The sequence below is a fragment of the Hoplias malabaricus genome, chromosome 12 (assembly GCF_029633855.1).
Source record: "Hoplias malabaricus isolate fHopMal1 chromosome 12, fHopMal1.hap1, whole genome shotgun sequence".
Lineage (NCBI taxonomy): Eukaryota > Metazoa > Chordata > Actinopteri > Characiformes > Erythrinidae > Hoplias > Hoplias malabaricus.
The window spans coordinates 7928724-7951987 of record NC_089811.1 but is presented as its reverse complement, the minus strand read 5'-3'; the positions used below and the strand labels follow the sequence as shown (position 1 = coordinate 7951987).

The following is a 23264-nucleotide window of genomic DNA, read 5'->3' as shown; positions in this document are numbered from 1 at the left end:
ATAAATTACTGTAGCCCCTGTAGAATGATCAATTCCACCTTAAATGGTGCCACAGTTATATTCTGCCACATACATAGCTTTCCACTCCAACTTTAATGGGGCAAAAATTACTGTAGCCCCTGTAGAATGATCCATTCCACCTTAAATGACGCAAGTTTTCTGTCACCTGCAGAACTTTTCATTCCACTTTAAAGGGAACGTCTACGATTGTGGGCAGCAGTTCTCTCTGGTTGCTAAAAATCCGAAGCTAAATGTCTTTTAAGGTGGAAAGTTGTGTTTGAAAGGAAAAAAAATTCTATTGGTGGTACGTGTCTGAAATGTTTATTCACTGTTTGAATTTCCCGTTTGCCGAGTTTGGAGACAGCAAAAATAAATCAATGTTACCCACCTATGGAGCAAGAATAGAACAACATCCTCATCTCCGTTTGTGCTTTTCAGCGTTTGTAATCTTTCCATTGTCTTAAAACCTCCAGATGGCATTTCTCTGCCATGAGCAGAGAGAGAGAAAGCCTAGCATACTGGACTGAGACACTTTGTTTTTTACCCATTTACAGAAATGGGAGCTTTGTAAACATACTAAGTTTTATAAAAAGTGTGTTTTGATTACAGTCGTGAACTATGCCTTTATAATGTGACCCTGGTAAAAGGATCATTTTCACTTTAAAAGCTAAACTGTTTAAGAGAAGGTTCACTGTTTAAGAATTTGTTCTTTAAGGAGGAGGTGGGGCTACCCAAATGAGGAGGCGTGTCTCTCCACCTCTGGTCTGTACTACACAGGCTCTGGTAACAAATCTGACAACACTGCAGACAGTTCTGACTTAATTTCTACAGAATGGAAGGGAACGGCATGTCGTCCGTGTTCCTAAAGTCACTGAGTAGTTTTGGTTGAACTCTCTCTTTAAGGATGCTCTCAGTAACCGGACTGGGCACGGTATACTTTTTTATGAGTGCAGAGGATAAAGTATTTCCCAGCTGTCCTCATAAGAGAGTGACCTCACTAAGAGGTCTTTGTTGAATGGCCTAGTTTTAAAGTGGCCACTCCTGTCCCAGAACTCCCGGGTGGACGCTCTGGTGGTGAGGAAAGAGGTTATTAATGTAGTACAGTCTTATACAGATTTATATTGTCCTGAAAATGTGGGCCATTGCTCACAGTTTGGCTGCGGGGCATCAACACAAATATTGACAGATATTCAAACCATGTGTGTGGGTAGAATCTGGAGAGATTAGCAGCTTGCTAATCGTTAGCTTGGTCTTCTCAGCTGGCAAATAAAGCTAATACAACTGTCAGGTCAAAACATTGTATTTCAGTGTGAAAAAGATTTTATTCTATTTTCCTACACTCTGCACTTATTAATTCTCTGCATTTAACCCAACCCGTGCAGTACAACGCACATTTACGCACACACTAGTGAACACTAGAGGGCAGTGAGCACAGTGGGAAGCCCTAGCTGGGGGTTAGGTGCCTTGCTCAAGGGCACTTCAGTTATGAACTGCTGACTCTGGGGATTGAACCGGCAACCTTCCGGGTATAACCTTATATGGTATATAAGCCCAGTTCCCTAACCACCAGGCCATGGCTCAAAGAAACCGATCAACCATCAGCATACATCTCTTTTGGATGTGAACACTAAAAGTAAAAATGTTTGTAGACATTCAGCTGCTCTAGTCTTCACTGAGTAGTATCTGTACCAAATCTCCATGCTCCAGAGTAGCTGCACATGAGGCTAAGGTCACCGTGTCTGCAGAGGGTGTGTGTAGCCACAGCATCGTGTACTGAGACAGTTTATTTCTAAGTGTATGTTACATTTGACACTTGTATATATTTCCTCATATTTTCGTTTACCGTTTACTCCTCCAGTCACTCGAATGAAGACTGATACTGCTATAGAACCGAGTGTTTAAACCTCAGGAAAGAGTTTAAGATGCTGTCCTGCAGAGAAAGCCTGTTAAACAGCTAAATATTTATCGTGCAGCCGAAGCGGATAGACTGAGGAATGTCTAGAGCCTTCCTTCGTTCCTCAAGTGCACATCATCCCTGTCCAAGCGTCTCCAACCTGGCGATTTGACAGGAGAGGGACACAACCTTCTTTACTTCCAATGTAAATGAAAGTCATGTGAATTTATAACAGTTCTGTTCCTATTGGTCCATGAAACAGACAACAGAAATCTCCTGTGTGCTCTGGAGCAGCTGCACATGACCCTAAGGTCACCATGCTCAATACCAAAGACGGATGGTATAAAGCCACCATTGGGCTGTGAAGTAATAGGGCTCTGTCCTCTGGAGTGATGGTGCCCCATTCTGTACCTTTGGAATGAGCAGGGATGGTGTTTGTTTATGTGGCTGAATATCATCAAATCCTCACAGCAATGTTCCAACTTCTAGTGCAGGGGTAATTAATTACAATTCATTAAGGTCCCTAATGACTAGAAGAGTCACACCGTTTAAAACCAAACTATTAAGATAGCTGTTTAATTTTTCATCAGTTAACAGTCCAGGTCCGGACAGGACAGCGTCTGGGTGTGGACTTGCACTGTGGGCAGCCTATTCATGACCCCTGATCTAGTGTAAAAGTTTCTCTCGGGAGTAGAGGCAGTCGGTGAAGTGAGGAACACACTTTTGATTTATTCCCTTCATTTCAGAAGAAACACTGACTAAGTAAGTGTCTAGAAATTTTGGGCTGGCTGGACTTCTTGGACTCCTGCATGACCTGCCTGGCAGAGACATCGACTGGAGCTGTGACATCACACGGAGAAGAATTCGGCAGAAAGACGAGCCGTTTAACGAGGGATGAGCATGACTCAGTGAGACAGAGAAAACTCCCTTTCGGTCGCAACGAGAAGACAAGTGTGGAGGTCCTCCAATGTGTTTTGTCCTTAATAACTCTGTAATTCCACATTAACATCTATTTAATGTCTTCTAAATATCTCTAGTTCCAGCTTAACATCTTTGTAGTGTTTTCTTAATATTTCTGTATTTCCAACTTAATGTCTCAGTAGTGTCTCCTTAATGTCTTTGTAGAGTCTCCTATTTATTGGTAGTTTCTCTTTAGTGTTTCCTTCATGTATTTGAAGTGTCTCCTTAAAATCTCTGTAATGTCTCCTTAATATCTCTGTAGAGTCTTCTTAAAATCTCTGTAATGTCTTGTTAATATCTCTGTGGAGTCTTCATAAAATCTCTGTAATGTCTCGTTAATATCTCTGTAGAGTCTTCTTAACATCTCTGTAGAGCTCCTGGATGACACTGATGTCAGATGGAGAGAGGTTGGAGACTGTCGTTTGTCTCCTGCTGCTCAGATGTTTCTCCTGAGGGAAAGAGTCCAGACATTTCCCCTATATCCCCACTTGAGTTTGAGTGGAGGTCTCAGTGGTGTCTCACTTGATTTGAGTGCTGAGATAATAACTCTCCTGTTTATTTGCAGATAAAGGCAGCTCCACAATTTCTCACAGCGTTCACAACTCAGTCAATTCTGAAGCTGGACATATCTTCAACATTTTGATCTGGAAACAAGCGTCTCACACCTCCTTTCTGTCTCAAACTATTTCTCCTGTGGGGTTTAAAAGAATCTCCACTGAGTCTTCACTGAGACATCAAAACACAACAAAACTGATTACACCCTGATTAAAGCTTTGCTCTGGATTAGGGGTGAAATATCTCTATTCTAAAAATCTAATCCAATTTTACAAATAAAATGATGAATAATTATTTTACAGTTTTATAAAAATTGGACTGTATTTTATTTTCACACTTCTTACGCCTCTAGTAGCATTTTACAACTAAAAGTGTCATATTCTGTCTCCTTTCCAGAAGAGTAGAGACATGGAACGATGGTCGTTTGTTGTCGGAGCACATGGAGATAATAATCTGGTTTTAACTGTGAAGAAAATGAAGAAAAACAAGTGAAAACAGGTGTTTTTTCAGCTGAAAAATGAAAGGACCTCCTGCAGAAGAAAGAGGAGCGCGTGTAATTACAGTAATGACGGCATTGAACACAGTTAACCGTGTTAAAACCGTAAACATCTTCCTGTCCTGACAGAATTTCCCTCTCCTCCAACCGCAGAACTGCTTTCTTCTCGGTCCAGGTGAGTTTTTGCGGCCCTGCCTTGGAGACGTGGAGGCATGGGTATGAATAATTATGGGCTGTAAATACAGGCATCTCAGTTTTTTGTAATTATTATTATTATTGTTTTGCATCATTGGTAAACGACAGCTGCATTTCATACTGTATACAAATGTAAGATAAACTAGTGGAAATGATCCAAAATGACTTCAGAAAAATAGTTTCCACTGACATCAAAATGCAAAGCAGTTTTCCTCTTCTCCTGAAAATATTACTGTTAATATTTACATTAATAATGTTTCTTTTAATATTTTTTCTATATTAAATTTGTTTTTCCTCCACTTATCTGTCCGTCCTCATTAACAGAGATGCAGGGAGAGATAAACAGGTTCCACTGAAAGTATCCGGATGTCTCAGCCATGGCCAGTGTCCAGTTCAGAGAGAACTTCAGGAGATACCATCACCACTGAGACACAGGAAGCAGATATGGCAGGGTATTTACTGTGTTTTTTTTTTTATATATAGAACAGATCCTTTTGTGGAAAACCAGTCCACTCTATTTGGGCCTTATCTCAGAGTCTGGGTCTTTTTCTCCTGTCAGCATCAAGACCCTGAGAATCTGAAGAGATCTGAGGTCAGAAATAAGACAATCCAGTGACGAAAGCTTCAACAATGAACCTGAAATTGACCATTTTTTTGTGTTGTTAAAGGAGACATATAAAATGTCTGTGACCTGCTTTGGTCAAAACCCCACAGGCCTCACAGCAGCGTTCTCCCCCTGTCTAAACAGCCCTGCTCAGAACGCCCGCTTTCAGCGCCTGTTCCTTTAAATGATAATGAGCCGCTCGCTGTGCACCCCGACCCTGAGTGCACAGCAGTGAGGAGCGAGGAGCAGAACGTCTGGTTTTTAGCTGTTTTCGCTAGTTCTCTTTAATTCAGTTTTTATTTGGTGTTCTTATTTTGCGTTTAACCTCATCTCTTGCACACCTGTAAACATGGGTCCAGCGCTGTGATTGGACACACTTAGACGAGTGGGCGGGGCAATTCTAAAGTCTTCACTTGACGTCAGAAGTGGAGCACAATTAGAACGACTCGTTTTATCCCGTGTTTTCTGACCCATAAATTGCAATTCATCAAGGGGCAGAGAAAGATAAGATTACCCAATAAGAGCATAGCATGGTTTCACCACGCCTTCTGTTCTCCACCATCACTGCTCTTCATGTCTGTCAATCTCTGTTTACTCACTGTTCCACCCTCACAAACACAGTCAGTTTGGTGCAGGTTCAACCTGTATCTAAAGCTAAATTCTGAACTGTAAAATGCCACTTGTATTAAACCATGCATCAATATTTCAGAGGATCAAATATTTCAGAGTTTGGAATTTGAGAACGTCCCAGATTTGAGGTTACCTTTCTCCAAATAATGAAAATCAAAGTCTTATATAAATGAGAGAGTGACCCTCCAAGATCCTGAGGAATTTGCGATAACTGCAGTCACCTGAATACCCCGGAGAAACAAGGAGAAAAGGCTGAGAAATAGGTGGAGAGAAGGCGAGCACCTGGAAATGAGCTTTAACGGACCACCGCCAAGACCCTGGTCCTGAAGAACTTCAGAGATCACCTCATAACGACATCATTTTCACAAAAGCACACGTTAACTTTACCCCAGACAGACTCCCAAGAGGCTTCGCTAAAAAAAAAGATGTTTTTTTTGACGGTGTGCTTTTAAATCCCATGTTATTCTCAAGCCTCTGGGCTTTAGAGACTGAATCTGTGAAGGATGGTAAACGTCTTAGCGCCGCAGCATAGCGTCACAGCCTTGAGCATGAAAAGCACTCAGTGAAAGGCCTCATTGTTTCTTGAATCATAATCAGACCTATTTAGTTTCATTACATTGTCTGATCTCAGCATCTCCAGTCTGTAAGACATAAATGATCAGCTGACACATGTTTGGTGTCTGAAGTTCATATCTTTTGTTTTACACGGGGGCTACACGTTTATTGAAGCTTATATATATCCCCCAGGCTACAAAACACAGGTGGAGTGTTTCTGTAATCTCTAATAGTGTTTTCTGAGACTGTATGACTTACTGTATGACTGTTATCTAAAAGTCCATGATAAACTTCAATAGCACAACTATAAATAGTAGCAGTCATCTCAAAACCTTTGTCAAGTTTTATAAATATCAGAATGTCAGTGAATGAAATGTAACAAGGAAAAATGAAATGCCTTAAAACTCTAGCAACCACCTGGAATACCACGGCAAACTTGTATTTACAGCTCATGGTATTCAAGATACCACCAATGCCATACATGATCATAGGGATGGGTTTAGTGTACGTAATTGCATTTTTTCCTTCAATACCTACATATTTTCTCAGTTTAAATAAATTACACCGGGTGATTCAAAAATAAAAACGCTTACAATTGAGATCTGTACTTTTACCTCTGTGAAATCACTACTTTATGTAAAGGCAGGAGAGTCCCAGAGGGTTTCCCACTGCAGTGTATTATACATCAAACATGTCTCGGCTGGTTTTAGTTTAAGGTGGAAGCTGTCATTTCAAGGATGGGAGACAGGGGCACAGTAAGAAGATATGAGTTCTCAGAGGAAGTGAGACAGTGAGAAATGAAAAGGTTTCTCAGAGCAAGAAGGAAAGATGATTCTTGGAGGAACAAAGCAAGAAGAGAAATGTTTCTCAGAGGAAGAGACAGCGAGAGGCGATGTTTCTCAAAGGAAGAGAAATGGAGAGTCAGGGAGAAGGTGCTTTTATTAGAGAAAGAGATGCTGAGAGACAGTGAGGAGGTGTTTTTTATCAGAGACAGAAAGAAGACGTTTCTCAGAGAGAGAGTGAGCAGATGTTTGTCAAAGAAAGACAGATAGTGTTTCTTTAAATGACCCGGCAGCTGAGTGACTCGCTAATCCAGCAGCTGGAGGAAAGTGGTGATAAAATCGTGTGGGTGTGAGTGCTCAGGTGTCCGACTGGATCCAGACGAATGAAAACACAGCATTGCTCCCCAATGACACAATGTCTGTGTCTAAAATTTCACACACTTCAACAGACATTTGTATCATGGACACTGAGGACTGGTCTTTGATACTAGACTTTAGCTTGTCAACAGTCTGTGGTCATTGTAGTCTGCTTCTCATGCTCACGTACTGTCTACGAAAACACACTGTTGGAGCACACGCAGAATGAGGCCTGACATCGTCCTGCTGAAACAACCATGGACTTCCCTGAAAAAGACGTCATCTTGATGGCAGCATATTTTATGTCTCTCTAAAATCCCAATACAGGCCTCAACATCAGTGGTAACTTCACACATCCACTGTTCTCTGATCTTCCCCCACAACCCCATGATGTATGTTGGCTTTTGAACCTTTCCATTCAATGATAACTTTCGCCTTGTCTTTGACACAAAGAGAACTTCTGCAGGGTTGATGTATGTAGTTTCAGGTTGTTTCTTGATGCAGGGGTGGGTTGTGTTCTGAACTCATACCGAGCCAACGTGTCTATGTCTATCCCTGTGTCATGATGGTTTCTCCTGCAGAGCTGTCTGAGGGCTGGAAGGTCACACTCATTCAGCAGTGTCCAGCCTTGCCCGACAGACAGGGATCTTTCTCAGTGTAAAGGCCGGCGAATGGTGAAAGACCCAAGAATGAATGAGTTATCTGAACACATCTATTGCACCCTGTGGTAAACAAAATGGCCGTGTTATTCTATGGATTTAAGAATATTCAGACCTTATAAAACACCAAAGGAGTTTTACCATTCTTTTCCTTGAAATATATGAGTGAATCCTAAAGTCTGTGTCCTATGGATGGTACGAATGTGAGCCCTTTTTTAGAAAAATATTAGGTGCCAGGAGGCAGAGAATGCAGGCGTGATTTACCAAAATTACAAACAGGTGCCGTGAGGAAGTCCAGTTTCGTCCAGTTCAGCGTAATTATCCGTTCGCTTCTGTTCCCCTTTTATTTCCACAAAAGCCAACAGCTTGTTGAAGGCCAGCAGCAGTGTCTGTAATTCAGAGCAGAGTTGTGGATGTGGAGCTCCTGCTCAAACTTCTGCCACTGTTTTGAAAGTAATCCATCTCAGTGTTTCCTCTCTGCCTCATATCTGTGGAAGCGCTTTTAAGTGTTAAACTGTTTTAGAGGATGCTAAGAGACTTCAGTTAAGTGATTTCAGCCATGAGAGAGAACCGCTGACGGAAAGGGAAAGTGTCTCCAGATGGAGGACGTCCAGGGATGAATTAAAGCTGTCCAGCCCTAATTTGACCTCCTTCAATTTAATTCAGGATCCATAAACAATTCTACACCTACTCCTGTCTACTTTTCTGGGAAGGCTTAGCACAAGATTTGAGAACATTTCTGTGATGATTTTATTGTATTCAACTGCATAATCTTCAGCGAGGTCAGGTGTTGATGTTATTAGTTCTAGATCACAAATACCATTCCATATTATCCTAAATTTACTGGATAGAGCTCCGTCACTCCAGCCCATTTTTATACCCCTCCGGTTGACTCTTGCCATTGAGCATGCTGATCTTAGTTAATCTGTGGCTGCTTTTCTGCAGGGCTGGTGAATGGAACCAGACATCCACCCGGAAAAGCCCCTCACAAAACATTGTGTTACATTTTTAGAAATAACTCCAACCCGTGATGTAAATCTCAGTTATCCAGGAGGATGGAAATTTTATAAATGTGACTTTTAAGCACATTTCCCGTTCCTAATCCACCATTAATTAAAGAAAACATCTGTTGTGGTGCTGCTAGCCAGGACAAACAGAACACAACCCTGTGTCTGGAACTGGACCTCAGTATTTGACCAGATTTTTCTCTAAAAACCAGACGAAATTGCTATGAGCATGCCCCCCTCCCCCAATCGTTTTTTTGGTTCCACTTTACAACCCTATTTAAAAAAACATGGAATCACCCGTGCTAGCACCTAGCTCAATGATAAAATAACATTGTAAGTCTTATAGGTGTACTAGCAAAAATATGCTTTGTCACAAAGGTGTTTTGTTTTTGATGTTTATGTTCCTAACTGCAGCGCTGCAGGTCTAGGCCACAGAATGTATCCCAGAGTGTACTTTTTGTGTAGTGGATAAGCAATTACCATAAAACAACCCAAGTTTTGCCCAGTCCATCAACAGCCCTGGCTTCCTCGGCTCTGAGCATGTTTTCTACATTTACATATGACTCAAAATAACACAGCTACAATAAATCACAACCAAACCCCCCTTTGCCCCTGAATCTCTATAGTTTTTATCGAAGCATTATCTAGCGTCCTTCCTCCAGCCAAACCCAACATAAACTTGCAGAAGTCCTTGAGGAATTGGCCAAATAAATGAGCAATTTGTTATTTTTTGATCGGAAAAAACTCCTCTGAGCTGCCTCTGGTGGCTTCTGGAATAAATTAAATCCTTATGATTAGAACTAGGACTGGTTCTAGCCCAAAGCCTTGTATTTCCATTTAGATTTTCACTTCTGGGTCCCACCAACCCCCACACTGTTAAACAAGACCCCCATGGACGTCTTTAGACCATGTTCTTTAGCCTCCACAATTCCTTCATTTTCTTCAACAGTAAAATGCGGAACTGTCCCGTATTTGACCCTTCTGATGTCAAGTGCAGACTTAAGAATCGGCCCGCCCCCTCATCTGAGTCTGTCCAATCACAGCGCTGACCCCGCATTTATGTGAGAGTGCAAAGACGAGGTTAAACACAGCAAAACAGACACAACGAGCGGAGAGAAATAAGAGCACTGAGTAAAAAGATAACAAGTATGAAGAAACGAAAACGGCTAAAAACTAGAGCTTCTGCTCTTTGCTCCTCACTGCTGTGCGCTCAGGGTCGGGGTGAACAGCGAGCGGCTCTTTAACTTTTAAAGGAACAGGCGCTGAAATTGGGCGTTCTGAACAGGGCTGTTTAGATGGGGAGAACGCTGCTGTGTGGCTTAATTGTAATTGTAGTCTGATGGTAGCTGTTGACTGTCCTTATTCATGTTGGACTTTAAGGCCCTTCTTGTGTTCGGCTGGAGGTTTTTAATGTCAGGGAGTAAAATGATGACGAAAACGAAGGTTCCCGGCTTCTGAGGAAATCACTCTGGGATCATTGCTCCCTGGAATAGTTTTGGAAAGACAGTACAATACCTCTTTCCCTTCCCCTCTTCCCTAAAATATGCAGACCATCTATGGCGGTAAAGATCACCAATCAATAATCAATATATCATTCCAGTCTGAGGTGTTGTGTAAAATGGCGTACAATCGCCTTTATCACATAACAAGCATGACACAATGACAACAAACAAACAAACAAAGAACTCCATTTGCATCATAAACATACAGATACTACGGTGGCCCAGAGAATCCAATCCCAACAGCATCCTGAAAGAACATTGGTCAGTGTAGTGGATAACACTCTCCTTCACTCCTCAGACCTAGATTGTATTCCACAAACCATGTTTGGCAGTTAGCCAGCTAACTTAAGCCCAAAATTGAGGACTGTCCAATAGAAATCTTCCTCAGTTCTGCTCCTATGAGCTTGGGATTAAGTTATCTGGCTAAACTGACAAATCCTGCTTTGTGGAATAACCCCCAAGGTTCGATTCCCAGCTTGGGCAGCAAACAATAAGGTCCTTGGGCTAGACCCCTAACTGGAGAATGGTTCTGGATGAGAACATTGGCTAGACACTATTAAAAACTCTATAAACAATGTGACTAGTGCCCCCTGGTGGCTGGGTGGAGGGGGCTTGTTAAAGCCGTGTCCCTGATTGTTAAAGAGAAGGGTTTGGTACTGGAAGGTCGCTGGTTCGATTCCCACTACAGGATAATTGAGGGTGGGGGGAGGGGAGGAACAGGACTGTCTCCTCCCTCAACATCCACAGCTGAAGTACCCTTGAGCAAGACCCCTAACACCCAGCTGCTCCTGGGGATGCTTTCCCACAGCATCCCTTCATTATTTATTTTCTTTTTAATGTTGTGTCATAATGTTTTAGTGTTCCCTGTGACTGTTGCTTTGTTCTCGTTTCTTGTGCTTGTTGTTCTCCGTTAATGTTTGTGCTTCCTTTTCTTTTCATCCTGGGTGCTGTCTCTCTGGGCCACCGTAGATTACAGATTAAGAAGTACGGTCACGTGTGGACAGATGTTGAGACTCATGGTGGAGTCACGCCGATAATCTGCATAGCTGTTTAGTATAAATTTGCATATTCATTCCCGGAGACCGGAGGGGGCGTGGCCAAATGGAGGGAGCAGCGTACAGTACGGTAAAGGTCATGTGCACTTGCATAAACACAAAGAGTCAATCAGTGCATAGATAAAGCTACGTTCACCAGGCTAACAGACGACAGAACAAGACCGAGTCGAGAGAAAAGATGCAAAAACAAACATCCCAGAAATATTAATATTCATATTTAAAAGTTCTTAAAAATCTCAAGGTCCTTCGCAGAAACGGCTGGCTCCTTTTTCCGCTTCTCGTCCGGATACGTGTCGAAGTTCGAGGAATCGCCGTCATGCAAAACCTTCGGGACGATGGCCGGCTGGAAGAGAGACGGAGTGAGAGAGAGAGTAAAGAAAAGCAGGGAAACTGTAAGTACAGGAAATTCTCATCACATCAAGAGAAAGAGGGAGAAGAAGGTGTGAGAACAAAATAAGGGAGAGGAGGCAGAGGAAGATGGAGAAAGAAGAAAGGAGAGGAAAGATGGACAGGACACACAGACAGGAGAGAGAGGAGGAGGAAATGGGGAAGTGAGAAAGTATTCAAACACTCCTCCTAATGATCGAGGTTAGGTCTGTAAAGCCATTATTAATGTACACAAACGGAGGGGAAGTGTTCTTCCTGTAGGAGGCGACATGCCCATATAAGATCCGGGCCTGAGCTGGATTTCTCTCTGGCAGAAAGGAATGGTTGCTGATCCCAGGGTTCCTCACACACAGAAGCTGTTGTGAGTAAATACTGGTAAAGTATTTAAACGCCATTCAAATATATTTCCATATAACACACTGATCCAGATACAGTTTACAGTGGACAACCTCTTGACCATCCTAATTCCAATATACTCAGTGGTGTCATATATATTGCAAGTGGGCCGGGTTTTCCTTTGACCGCTCTAAATCCAATCCCACACCATGTGGGCAGTCCAACCTTCCAGAAGGAGCAGAAACAGTCAGAAATACACATGTATCATGATGTTCCTGCGTATGAAATCCCATTTGGTGTATATATATATCCCAATGTCCGTATGCTGTCAATCAAAAACATTAAATTTAATTATTTCTCTGATGTTTGTTTACATCCCACTTCAAATATATTTGAATTGCACTTATTATACTGCAATTGGACACTTTTTATTTGACTGGATTATTTTAAAAGTGGGATGGTCAGATCTCAGCTTTGGAACAACATGGGAGGATTATAAAAACCACTCCTGTCTAAGTCTGGGTCTCCCTTACACAGCGTATACACATACTTCCAATATATTTGATTCATACCAATTGGACAAATATGTCCAATTACCAATTATCCTAGCTATATCAGACATACAGCAAGTGGGATCCCAATTCCAATATAAATTGTGTATGTCAAATATATTGCAAGTGGAACGGCCAAAGTTAAATGTGAGTACTTTTTGGAAAAACATAATAGTTATGGTAAAATTTAACATTTAAACATACATGCCATGTCCCATGGTAATTGGACCCACATCCCACTTCCAATATATTTGACACCATTAGGATACATTGTGATCACATTTCTAGTATGCTGAATGATCCCTGTTTACCATCCCACTCCCAATATATTTGACTAGACAGGAATATATTGGAATTAAGACGTGCGGGAACAATCTTGTGTCTTCAAGCCGATTTGCAGAGAAAAGGCCAGAGTTTTGACGCGTATAATATAGATCCCTAAATACAAATGAAAAATCGGGAATGGGAATGATTAAAACCAGACACACAATATTCACCTTGAGTTTCCGCTGAGGAACAATGTCCCAGTCTATTGACCTGAACCATCTGTGCTTCTTCACATCATCTGCTCCAGCCTTCACACACACACACACACACACACACACACACATACATATATATAAAAACACAAACATAGTTGTTAGGACTTTCCATAGACAAAATGATTACTGATGCTAATTAGCACTAGCCCTAACCTTTAAATTGTCTTAATAAGCACTAATAAAATGCAGAGGCAAAACTGACTGACTGCACCTCTTATACCAAAGAAATGTATCAAATTCACTGTCTTTATTCATCAGACAATAATAAGACCTCTAGACGTGGCTTTACAGCTGCAGCGTATCTTCACGGTTCAGGAACAGGGAGAAACAGTAGTCTGTTCTGCTCTGAAACCTGGGCCCCTCTGAAACGTGGGGATCAGGAGCTAAAACCCTGTAATCTCACAGTGGATAGAGTCAACAAGCTGACTGTGATGCCTTTCTTCCCTCCCTCTGCCTTGTTCTCTCTTTCTCCGCGATTCTGTCGCTCCATTTCTCTGGGAAAACTCCCGGGAGAAAGGCGGCAAATGATAAGCTAAATCCGCCCAGGATTTCCTTTGTTACTTTTCAGTCTGGGAAGCTTTTGAGAACGTTTAGCAGTCTTTAGAAACTGAGAAAATTCACTCTATCACACTCAGGGTTTCACCAGACAAACACCAGCACATAACTAAAGCTAATCAGAGGTTTATATGTTGAATTGAACATGTGTGTGGCAGTGAACACACAAGTGCACTGTGATCACATACACATGGAACCAGGTTTCAGTAGCTGAGCCTCACCCTGAGTGAACCACCACTATGATCATGTCCAAATATTTATGGACACCATAAATATGGAATTTAAAGGAACACAAGGCAATATTTTAAATTAAAATTCCAGCTTTAAAAACATTGTGATGCTCCACTGAGCGCTCAGCACTGCAGAAACTGCACTATGTAACATTTAGAGGAGAGTAGAACCCCCCCTCCCCATTTGATTTCAGTACAGAAAATTCTCAGAATTCTTTATTCTGAATCTTGTTTTTTTTTTGTTTTGTTTTTTTAATGCTGTGGCCCTAAAACTCTGTTGTACTATTGCCCTTGTGTATGAAAGGTGCTCTATAAATAAACTTGCCTTGACTTCCCTAGCCTAAAGCTAAGTTACATGTACAAGGGCACGAGCCTAACATTACCATGCCCTGTGTTAAGAGTGAGAATCAGTGGAATGGTGTTTTAAAATAATGTTTTTAGCGAGCTGTAAGAACACAAAAAAAGTTCTATACAGGGGGTCCTCGACTTACGACGTTGATCTGTTCCTACGTTGCGTTGTAAACCGATTTTCGATGTAAGTCAGAATATGCGTACATACTGTACGTAAATAACATACTGTAAGCACTTATCCTATCATAACACCTATCCTCCTTGGTCCCGAGCCGCGTAACCGTGTATTCTTCCGCCGCGCACACCAAACACGAACTCAGTAAACATTTAGCCGTTGATTCAATGTTGAAATAACGTAATGACTGCCGTCTAATCAACGTTCTCTTAAGGTTGAAAATGAAAGTTGAAAAGACGTCCAAACACAGAAATTGAAAAGACGAATATTAAACGTATTTTGGACGTCCATTGACGTTATTAATTGGTCCCGAAATAAATTACTTGTATAAAACACGTTTTGGACGTCCACTGACGTTATCGTTTGGTCACGACTTAACTAACTTATTAAGATGGATTTTGAAAATCCTTTGACGTTTAAAATATGTCCTTGACGGACAGACTACTTTTAGACCTATTTTGAACGTCCAGGGACGTTCCTTGTTTACTGGGAAGTTCGCGTTACGACGTTTACGACGCAAAACCACTCAAGTCGAAACAAGGCTTCATACAGTAAATGGGAGATGTGTCGTAACCACGAAATATCGTAACTCGGGACTGATGTAACCCGAGGACCTTCTGTATATGGTAATAAAGTCCATCTTCTGTACTTTGACCTGGAGGATGATCTGAGTTTCTATCTCAAATGGTTTGGGGTTTATTCACGTTTAAATACAACATGAGAACAATTCAGCTGTTAAACAAACAGTGATGTAAATCCCGTGACAGGCCGCTAGATGTGTTTGTATTTATTTAGAGTCCAGGGCTTTACTGGAGTTTCCACTTATCTTTTCTTCTCTAAGCTCCGGCTTAATGATGACGACACAAAAAAAAATAAAACACGAGTGGGGATTTGAGTTTGAGTGAAATATAAAGAGAAAGTCAGGATGGATTGGTCTGAGTTAGGATTTATTACAACAGGAGACTCAACCTGACTTTGAAGGCTGCGGCCAAACACCAAGTGCAGTGTCTGTGGGGTGTGTGTGTGTGTGTTTGGTGGGGGGGCATGACTCCCGCTGGCTCAGAGCTGACCACAGATCAGAGGGGAGTAGAAGTGATAGCATTAACAAAAACAGTAGCAGCTGCAATGTTCAAAGACAGAGATGGGTAATAATGCACTAGATTTACTTCAGTAACTTTTTGAACAAATTGTACTTCTAAGAGTAGTTTTAATGCAGAGAGCACAGAAGCACAATGGCAGAGACAACGTAATCTTTGCCCATTGAGCCCATTTTTTTGTTAGTGAACATGTAAATTTGCAGAACTACACACACACACAGTTTTTGGTTTACATAAACTTATGTACAGACTTTCTTTTGTTATTCTATGTAACCTTTGCCTATTGACAAAAAAAGGGTCAAAACAAGTTTAATCCAAGAAGTGTGTGAGGACAGAGGTGTGGTGTTTGCTAATTTTATGCTAATGTATAGGCCTCTATTACTTGTTGGCTACATGCTACAGTGCAGAACTGAAGTAGCAAGATTTGGACACAAGAAATATCACAGATGACCGAGTACAATGGAGATAAAGAGGAAAATGAGTAAAAAAGAAGCTTTGCCAAATTCTCTTTTAGCAGCAGAGCTCAATGTGCGTAAGCACAGCTGCTAAAGCTCACAGAGAAACACATACAGTAACGCTAGCAGTGTGAAGACTCGCACTTCCTCCACTACGATAAAACCAACAGAGTCCAGACACAAACACAGATGTCCAGAAAGGCATTTTCACATTCCAATATGAAAGGCTTGGGAGTGTACAAATACATTTGTGGACACACTTTGCTGTTGGGCAAATGCTGTTGGTTCAATGCCAAAATTACACCAGAGGGGTATCAAGCCCCCAAAACTTTTCTTAGGACTGATGGCGCTCTATCTAATACACTCAGGACAATTTGGGATCAAGAACAAATCAAAGAACATCATTATCTGACCTCGCTAGTGCCCTCTGCCATCAGATCCTCACAGCAATGCTCCTGCATCTAGTCTGAGACCTTCCCAGAAGAAGGAAACAAACTTCCAAATTATACCCTGTGTTTCAGAAGAAGGGTGTCTACATACTTTTGGCCAATCTAAATCCACAGAGCCAATAAAAGGCATAGTTCAGAGCCCCAAATGAAAGAGTAGCAACCCTTCCCTCCATTCCAGGCTTTTATTTTGGCAGGAATGAGGGAGGCCTCTGCGAAAACTGAAAACAACTGCGCTCCCAGGACTGTGGAGAAATGCTCATTATGGAAAAATATACCGTAATAAAATGTAAAACACTAAAAACAGCTCCAGCTGTGGAGCGGAAGATCGCTCAAAGCTGAAATGAAGCAGGTCTCAAAACCAGTCTGTTTCAGATTCCCACTTAGGTCATTAACAATACAATGCCACTGTTATGAATAAAACACATTCATAACCTTTTTATAACCTCATGTAATGAGCTGATGAACTTTACCCAGCGTATTCACATCAACACTGACAATAAACAAGGATAAAATCAGTGAAGTTACACTGGAGCCAGCACAGTCTGACTACACCGATTTATACCCCTCTGGTGGACCCTTGGCATTGGGAATGACCATACGTTCTGGTTTCATGTATTCCACCATCTGCACTCACCCATTAAAGGTGATGTCCACAAACCTATGGACATATACAGGTTATGTGCAAAGCAATAAGGCCGTCCAGAATTTACAAACAAATAATTACCCCAACTGGCCGGTAAGACACTGGCACCAGCCAAGATCTTTATTGGCCTTTAGCTGAAGAATTTTAACTTGTTCACTGTCCAGTAGGAATGAACTGCGCTACGAATTTAGCCCCGCGGTGATCAGAGATATTAATTGGAAGTGCCTATTCTTTAAGAGTATTATAACTTTATGACCAACCAGTTGGCTGTGGCTGCCAGTTGGAGTACTGCCAGGGTGTACCACCAGCGGGAGGTGTCCAGGAGGCGCCCTTACCAGGCACCTGGACCACCTCAACTGACTCCTCTCAGCGTCAAGAACACAAAGCTCCTGAGAATGACCAAACCAACGTGGTACTAGTTCTGTTCCCCTTCTGGTTACATTTCCTAATTTGGAACTGTTCTGTGCATGTACACCGACATAAACTCATAAACTTAGTTCCCAGCTGGAACCAAAGAACAGTGGGTTCTTCAGCAAAAACCGTGACGGCGTCTGTGGATGAGTCAAGAAAATGAAGCTCCAGAAAGAGCTCAGAGCCACAGTCTGAAACACTAACTGTAACAGACAAAACTACATCATTTCCATGACCATGTCCTGACTCTATCTGTTTATCTCCGGCTCTGGAACCAAATTCAGACACAGCCATGCTGGAACCCCCCCCCCACAACGCCTCCTGCTGGTGGCGTATACTTGGTTCTTTGTGGAAACAGTACCCAGTCAGTACCCAAAGCTCATGACAGTAGTTGATGGTGGGGACGTAAACTATGAGCGGTAGGTTCTCGACCCCACCTAAAAGGAGCATGCCATCCTTTCTCAAGATGTAACCATATCTTTGGATTTGAAGGTGCTGATCCTAATTCCAGATCCCAGATCTGATATCCAGACGGTTCAGGAATCCCTGAATCATATTTGGCCTGTGATCACAGACACGCATCATCTCTGAAGAAGAAAAGAAGACAGATTTAAAGCTTTGAGATCTGATGTCAACATAATTCCCCTCCTGCGTTTTTTTATCAAATCCCTTTTTCTGTGAAGTTTAAAGTTTAAGCGTCATTAAAATAAATGACAGAACACTTAAAAGAAGACGGAGCCCTTCGCCGTGATGTGGTACTCCTGACTTTGTTCCTTAAATATATTTTAAAAATGGGTTTAGGCTGTTTACAAAACAGCTCTGACAAGAAATACACCCCGTGTCCAAGAGTTTGTTTGACACCTTTTAAAAACAGTGAATTAGATGCATCCATTACTAGATTTTTCATCTAATCCCCATGAATAAATACTGCCAAGAGTCTAAGGCCATCATGCCCAATGCCAAGAGTCACCCAGAGGAGTGTAAAACCACACAGCGCTGTGCTGTGGCAAGATGGCGCTCTATCCCCGAACTCTTGGGAGGAGCTGGAGTGGTGTTTGTGAACCACAACTTCTAAGATTCTCATCAGATCCTGACCTCACTGATTTTTATGTGTCTGAACATCATCAAATCCTCACAGCAATGTTCCATTCTGTAGAACACTGCTCGAAGTGCACAACCTACTCATGATCAATGCCCTTCAGTCCAGAAGATGGGCTTCATACTTCACTAATTGATTTATTAATGTTTTAATAAATCAGTGATCTTTTCTACTCCGTCTCCTTTGGTCTTCCTCAGCTCCATCTCCACTCAAACTCCTTCACTCCGTCTCCTCTGCTTTGTCTCCTGTGACAATCTTGGCTACATCTACATTTTCACTCACGTGAGCCTGATTTTTAAATCGCGTTTCAGTTGCGTTATCTCCATTACTGTTTTGTTTTCACAGACCACAAACCTGTTCTCTCAGAAAAACAAACAAAACAGCCTGCAGTCCTTCAGCATCTGGTGACCTCTGACCCAGTTTGTGGTTCCTATCCGCTGCGGGCGGCGCTAGTCCAGGATTTTATGGACAACCTCGAGTAGCTGAAGCTAAAGGTAAAAACTGTCTTTGTAACATTCCTCACAGTAAAGGGTTAAAAAGCACTGGCCTCGGGACGGCAGGACACTCATTAAAACGGAAGGAGTGTGAGATCAGAGGGGCTGAAAGGTCAAGGGTCAGGCATTTAATGCAGACCGAGGGTCTGTAAAGATATAAAAACTGGTTTAAAACCCTGTTAGGAGCAGAGAACAGAAATGTCACCACAACCTGGAGCTCATCAAGCACCCCATCCTGAGGTGTCGGTTCCACCTGGGGTTGGGGGTGTTTGGGTCTTAGACAATTTGGCGTGCCAGACATGAAAACATCCAACATCAGCACCAGCTCTTCCTGTGGCTGAATGCAATCAGATCCTCACAACAATCTTATAGCACTGAGTGTTAAGCCTTTCCCAAAGAGAATAGACTGTTATTGCAGCAATAATACAAAATAACGTTTTCAATGGTTACTGTACCCTTATTTCCATGGTTACATTTCAGCGTTTCCATGGTAATGCCACATTTGTTTCCGTGTTTATGCTTCAACCATTGCCATGGGTAAACCATCGGTTCATTAGTTACACTGCATTCGTTCCATTGTTACGCGTCACTACACCTGTTTCTATGGGATTGCGATATCATTTCCATGGTAACACTACACATGTTTCCATGGTTGTACTATACAGTTCCCATAGTAACACTACACGTTTCCATGGTTGTATTATACTGTTCCCATAGTAATGCTACACTCATTTCCATGCTTCCTCTTAACTACTTTTCATGGTGACACTACACTTGTTTCCATGGTTTTTATATATCATTTCCACAGTAACGCCAGTTGTTTCTATGGTTTTAATATATCATTTCCATCGTATCACTACAGGTTTCCATGGCTTTAATATATCGTTCCCATATTAATACTACACCTGTTTCCATGGTTTCACTCCACTTATTTCCATGGTAACACAATACCTGTTTCCATGGTTGTATGGATTCCAATACCGAGCATTACATTTATTCCATCACCATGTGTTCTGCAATTGATACCCTATTTGGTGCCCTAAAGAACCACATAACACATTCTCCCTCTGTCTGAAGAACCTCTCGACCAGACAGAACTGCTGCCTTGGAGAACCCTCTTTTTTAAGAATGTAGGCCAAGCTGCTTAAAGCACTCACCCTCATGTTCCCAAGCCGCTTGGTTTTGTCGACAACGAGCAGCTTCTTGATGAGATCTCTGTCCAGAAAAGACACAGAATATTAACACGTTGTTAACTAATTAAGCAATCAATTAGAAAATTAATAAATCAGTGTGTATAATATGGCTGGAGGTCAATGAATATGATATGTATAGTGTATCACTGAAAAGCGCAGTGATATTAAGTATAGTCGCCCGTCCCTACTCAACGTAATCTAAAACCAAAAAGCAGATGAGTTGGCTCCTTATTTCTAATCATTTTAAAATGCAGTATTTGCATAAACTCCCAACAAACTGACCTTCTCGACGTTTCTGAAGCTTCGAGCTAAAAGCTGTGTAAGATTAATGGATGGTGATGTTAAATGTCCTCTTACTTTACGTAGAAATCCAGATGGCGAGGGAAGTTGAGCTTGGCAGCGAGAACCTTCTGGTAGATACCGAAGGGATTGTCATCAAAGAACGGAGGATACCTTAAAAACAGGAGCAAGAAGCACATCGTCATCTTCTCTGTGGATTAGATCAGTGTGTGTTTAAAGAGAAGAAAATGACAACCTCGGGGTAGGTTTACAGCTCAGCAAAGCCATCCTCAGGTGAGGAAACCCGATGCAGATCACTGTTATTTTAAATCCTAGAAGACTGAAGCTCGGGTAAAGGTCAGCCAAGATAAAACAATGGAGCAGATGAGCAGAGGTTAGTTCTCTAGGGATAACAATCTACTACTATGGCCCAAAGTCACATTACCCCAGAAGAACATTTTTCTGCTCATAGGTTGCTCTATAATGGCTCAGGAGACATAATGGTGATTCTCGTTTGAGCAGCAGGAGACTTACTACAGTCTCCTTTGTCATTCCATATGACCTCCTTGTTGTCTAGAGGATATTAAATGTATTTTTTTATTATTTCTCTCACCTCTGGGAAATTACAGTTGCCCCCAGAAGGTTCTAGAGTGATTTTAATTATGAAATCTATGTGACATATTGATTCCACTGTCTTTAGTCCAGCTCCTAAAGACCTAACCACTGGGAGACCTGTTATCACTCCTAGAAATATTGAATGAATTAATTTTCAGTTTCTGCTAAAGCCTGAGTAGACTGATCAATCAATGTGATTAGTTGTTTATCTCAGTGTTACTGAGCTCTAAAGCTTGAGTAGACTGAAAAATCAATGTGATCAGTTATTAATATCAGTGTTATTGATTTCTAAAGCCTGATTAGACTAATAAAATAATGTGATCAGTTATTGATCTCAATGTTATTTAGCTCTAAGGCCTGTGTAGACCAATAAGTCGATGTGATCAGTTATTGATCTTAGCGTTACTGAGCTCTAAAGCCTGAGTAGACTGATCAATCAATGTGATTAGTTATTAATATCAGTGTTATTGATTTCTAAAGCCTGATTAGACTAATAAAATAACTTGGTCAGTTATTGATCTCAGTGTGATTGTGCTTTAAAACCTGAGTAGACAAATAAAACAATGTGATCAGTTATTGATCTCAGTGTTGTTACCTGTAATGAGAACAGCCGCAGTCCTGAGACTGACCAGAGAAATGGACAATGGCCTTAATGACCCCAAAAGGACTTGAACGGAGGATGTGTAAAAGGTCACTATGTTCTTCCTCACTCTGAGAAAATGAGACTCTCGGACCGGTCAGAGCCTTTGTAGCCTATATTTCCACATATGCCTGTTTTTATTAAAGAACAAAGCTATATTTATTTCATCCCTGAGGATCCCACCTAGGACCGAGACCCTGCTGCTGTGGCAGCGACACTAACTGCAGCGCCACCGTTCTGCCGGTACTGACATTATATTTACAGTTTTTAGGAAAATGATAAAGCTCTGTAAGAATTATAACTCTCTGCAGTCTTAGCCCAGACCTCTTTAGCCAATATGCGTCAGAACTCAGAAACAAGAATGAGAGCGCTACCTTCCAACATCAACAAATAAATATTTCAGACAGGCTTCGAAACGCAAGCCTCGAATCCATCACCTTAAACCCTGACCCTCAGCTTCTCCCCCGAATTCAGCTGCTCCTCAGTCTGGAAACTCAGAACTCAGCAGGGATCAGGGAAAATCAGGCAGAGGTGGGGGTACAGGTGAGTCAGATTTCCTACTCAGTGAAAAGGTAACACTTTCCTAACCTCCAAAAGTTACATAGTGCAGTTTCTGTAGTGCTGAGCCCGAAGTAGCAATGACAGAGCTTCTGTTCTCCCTTTTCCAGCTCAGTGGAGGTTCACCATGATTTTGAAGCTGTTATTTTAAGGTAAAAATAATAACTAGTGGCCAATTGATCAAACAAAAAAACAGTTGATCTTTGTTGCTAGAGAAAAGGGGGATTGATGAGTATGTGTTACTAACCCTGCTGTTGCTCTTAAAGTCTTACAGTGGCTTAGTGGTTAGCCCATTTGCCTCCCAGCGTTGGGATCTTGGGTTCAAGTCCTATCTGGGTAGAGTTTCCATGTTCTCCCAGTGTCTGCGTGGGTTTCCTCCAGGGGCTCCGGTTTCCTCCCACAGTCCAAAAACATGGAGGGTAGGATAATTAGCTTCTGTAATAATTGTCCTGGTGTGAGGGAATGAGTGTGTATGTGAATGAATGTCTGTATGTGTGAGTGAATGTGTGTGAGCCCAGATATGGATTGGCGCTCTATCCTGAGTGAAACACTAGTTCCCGATGCAGTCCTCCAGGTGGACAGTCATTCCTGGTTGAGAGTACGCTGTGTGCGTTTGGCTGTTGATTCTCGCCAGTGTGTGTGTGGAGTGTTGAATGGAATGGCGTTCTGAGCAGTGTAACAATAAAAAAAAAAGATGCATATAATGCATCTCTCTCCAGCCTTCAAAACAATGCCATTATTAAAACAATATGGTGTTGGAAGTGTTGGAATCTGGTCACTTTTGTAATGGAGGACATGGGAGCTGCAGTACAGTCTGTTTTTTTTCAACATGTAAAGATCGTATTCGATCGTAAGGTCGAATTTGATTGAACGATTCCGGACAAATACAAACAAAGGCAAACAGACGTGACACACCAAGGTGAGGGGCTGAATTCCTACTCTCCTCCAAGAGT

The 23264-nt window shown here is 41.8% G+C and overlaps 1 protein-coding gene and 2 long non-coding RNA genes across 5 annotated transcripts in view; 2 read left to right on the top strand and 1 right to left on the bottom strand.

Moving 5' to 3' along the window:
* The first annotated feature begins 3862 nt into the window (after nt 1–3862).
* Nucleotides 3863–11308, top strand: LOC136710804 (uncharacterized). Its single transcript, XR_010804663.1, has 3 exons — nt 3863–4080; nt 4425–4552; nt 11166–11308. It is a non-coding gene; the product is annotated as an uncharacterized lncRNA (long non-coding RNA).
* Nucleotides 10331–23264, bottom strand: part of LOC136710802 (cAMP-dependent protein kinase catalytic subunit PRKX-like) — a 69855-nt gene continuing 56921 nt past the window's right edge. For all 3 annotated transcript variants that reach the window (XM_066686633.1, XM_066686631.1, XM_066686632.1), the window contains 4 exons: nt 20577–20672; nt 20184–20241; nt 13023–13100; nt 10331–11594 (listed from right to left, as the gene is read on the bottom strand). In XM_066686633.1, coding sequence (XP_066542730.1) covers nt 11469–11594; nt 13023–13100; nt 20184–20241; nt 20577–20672 — 358 coding nt within the window. In that variant the 3' untranslated portion in view covers nt 10331–11468. The remainder of the gene's footprint in view (nt 11595–13022; nt 13101–20183; nt 20242–20576; nt 20673–23264) is intronic.
* LOC136710805 (uncharacterized) lies at nt 11503–21500 on the top strand. The gene is made up of 3 exons (XR_010804664.1): nt 11503–11643; nt 18878–19026; nt 20586–21500. It is a non-coding gene; the product is annotated as an uncharacterized lncRNA (long non-coding RNA).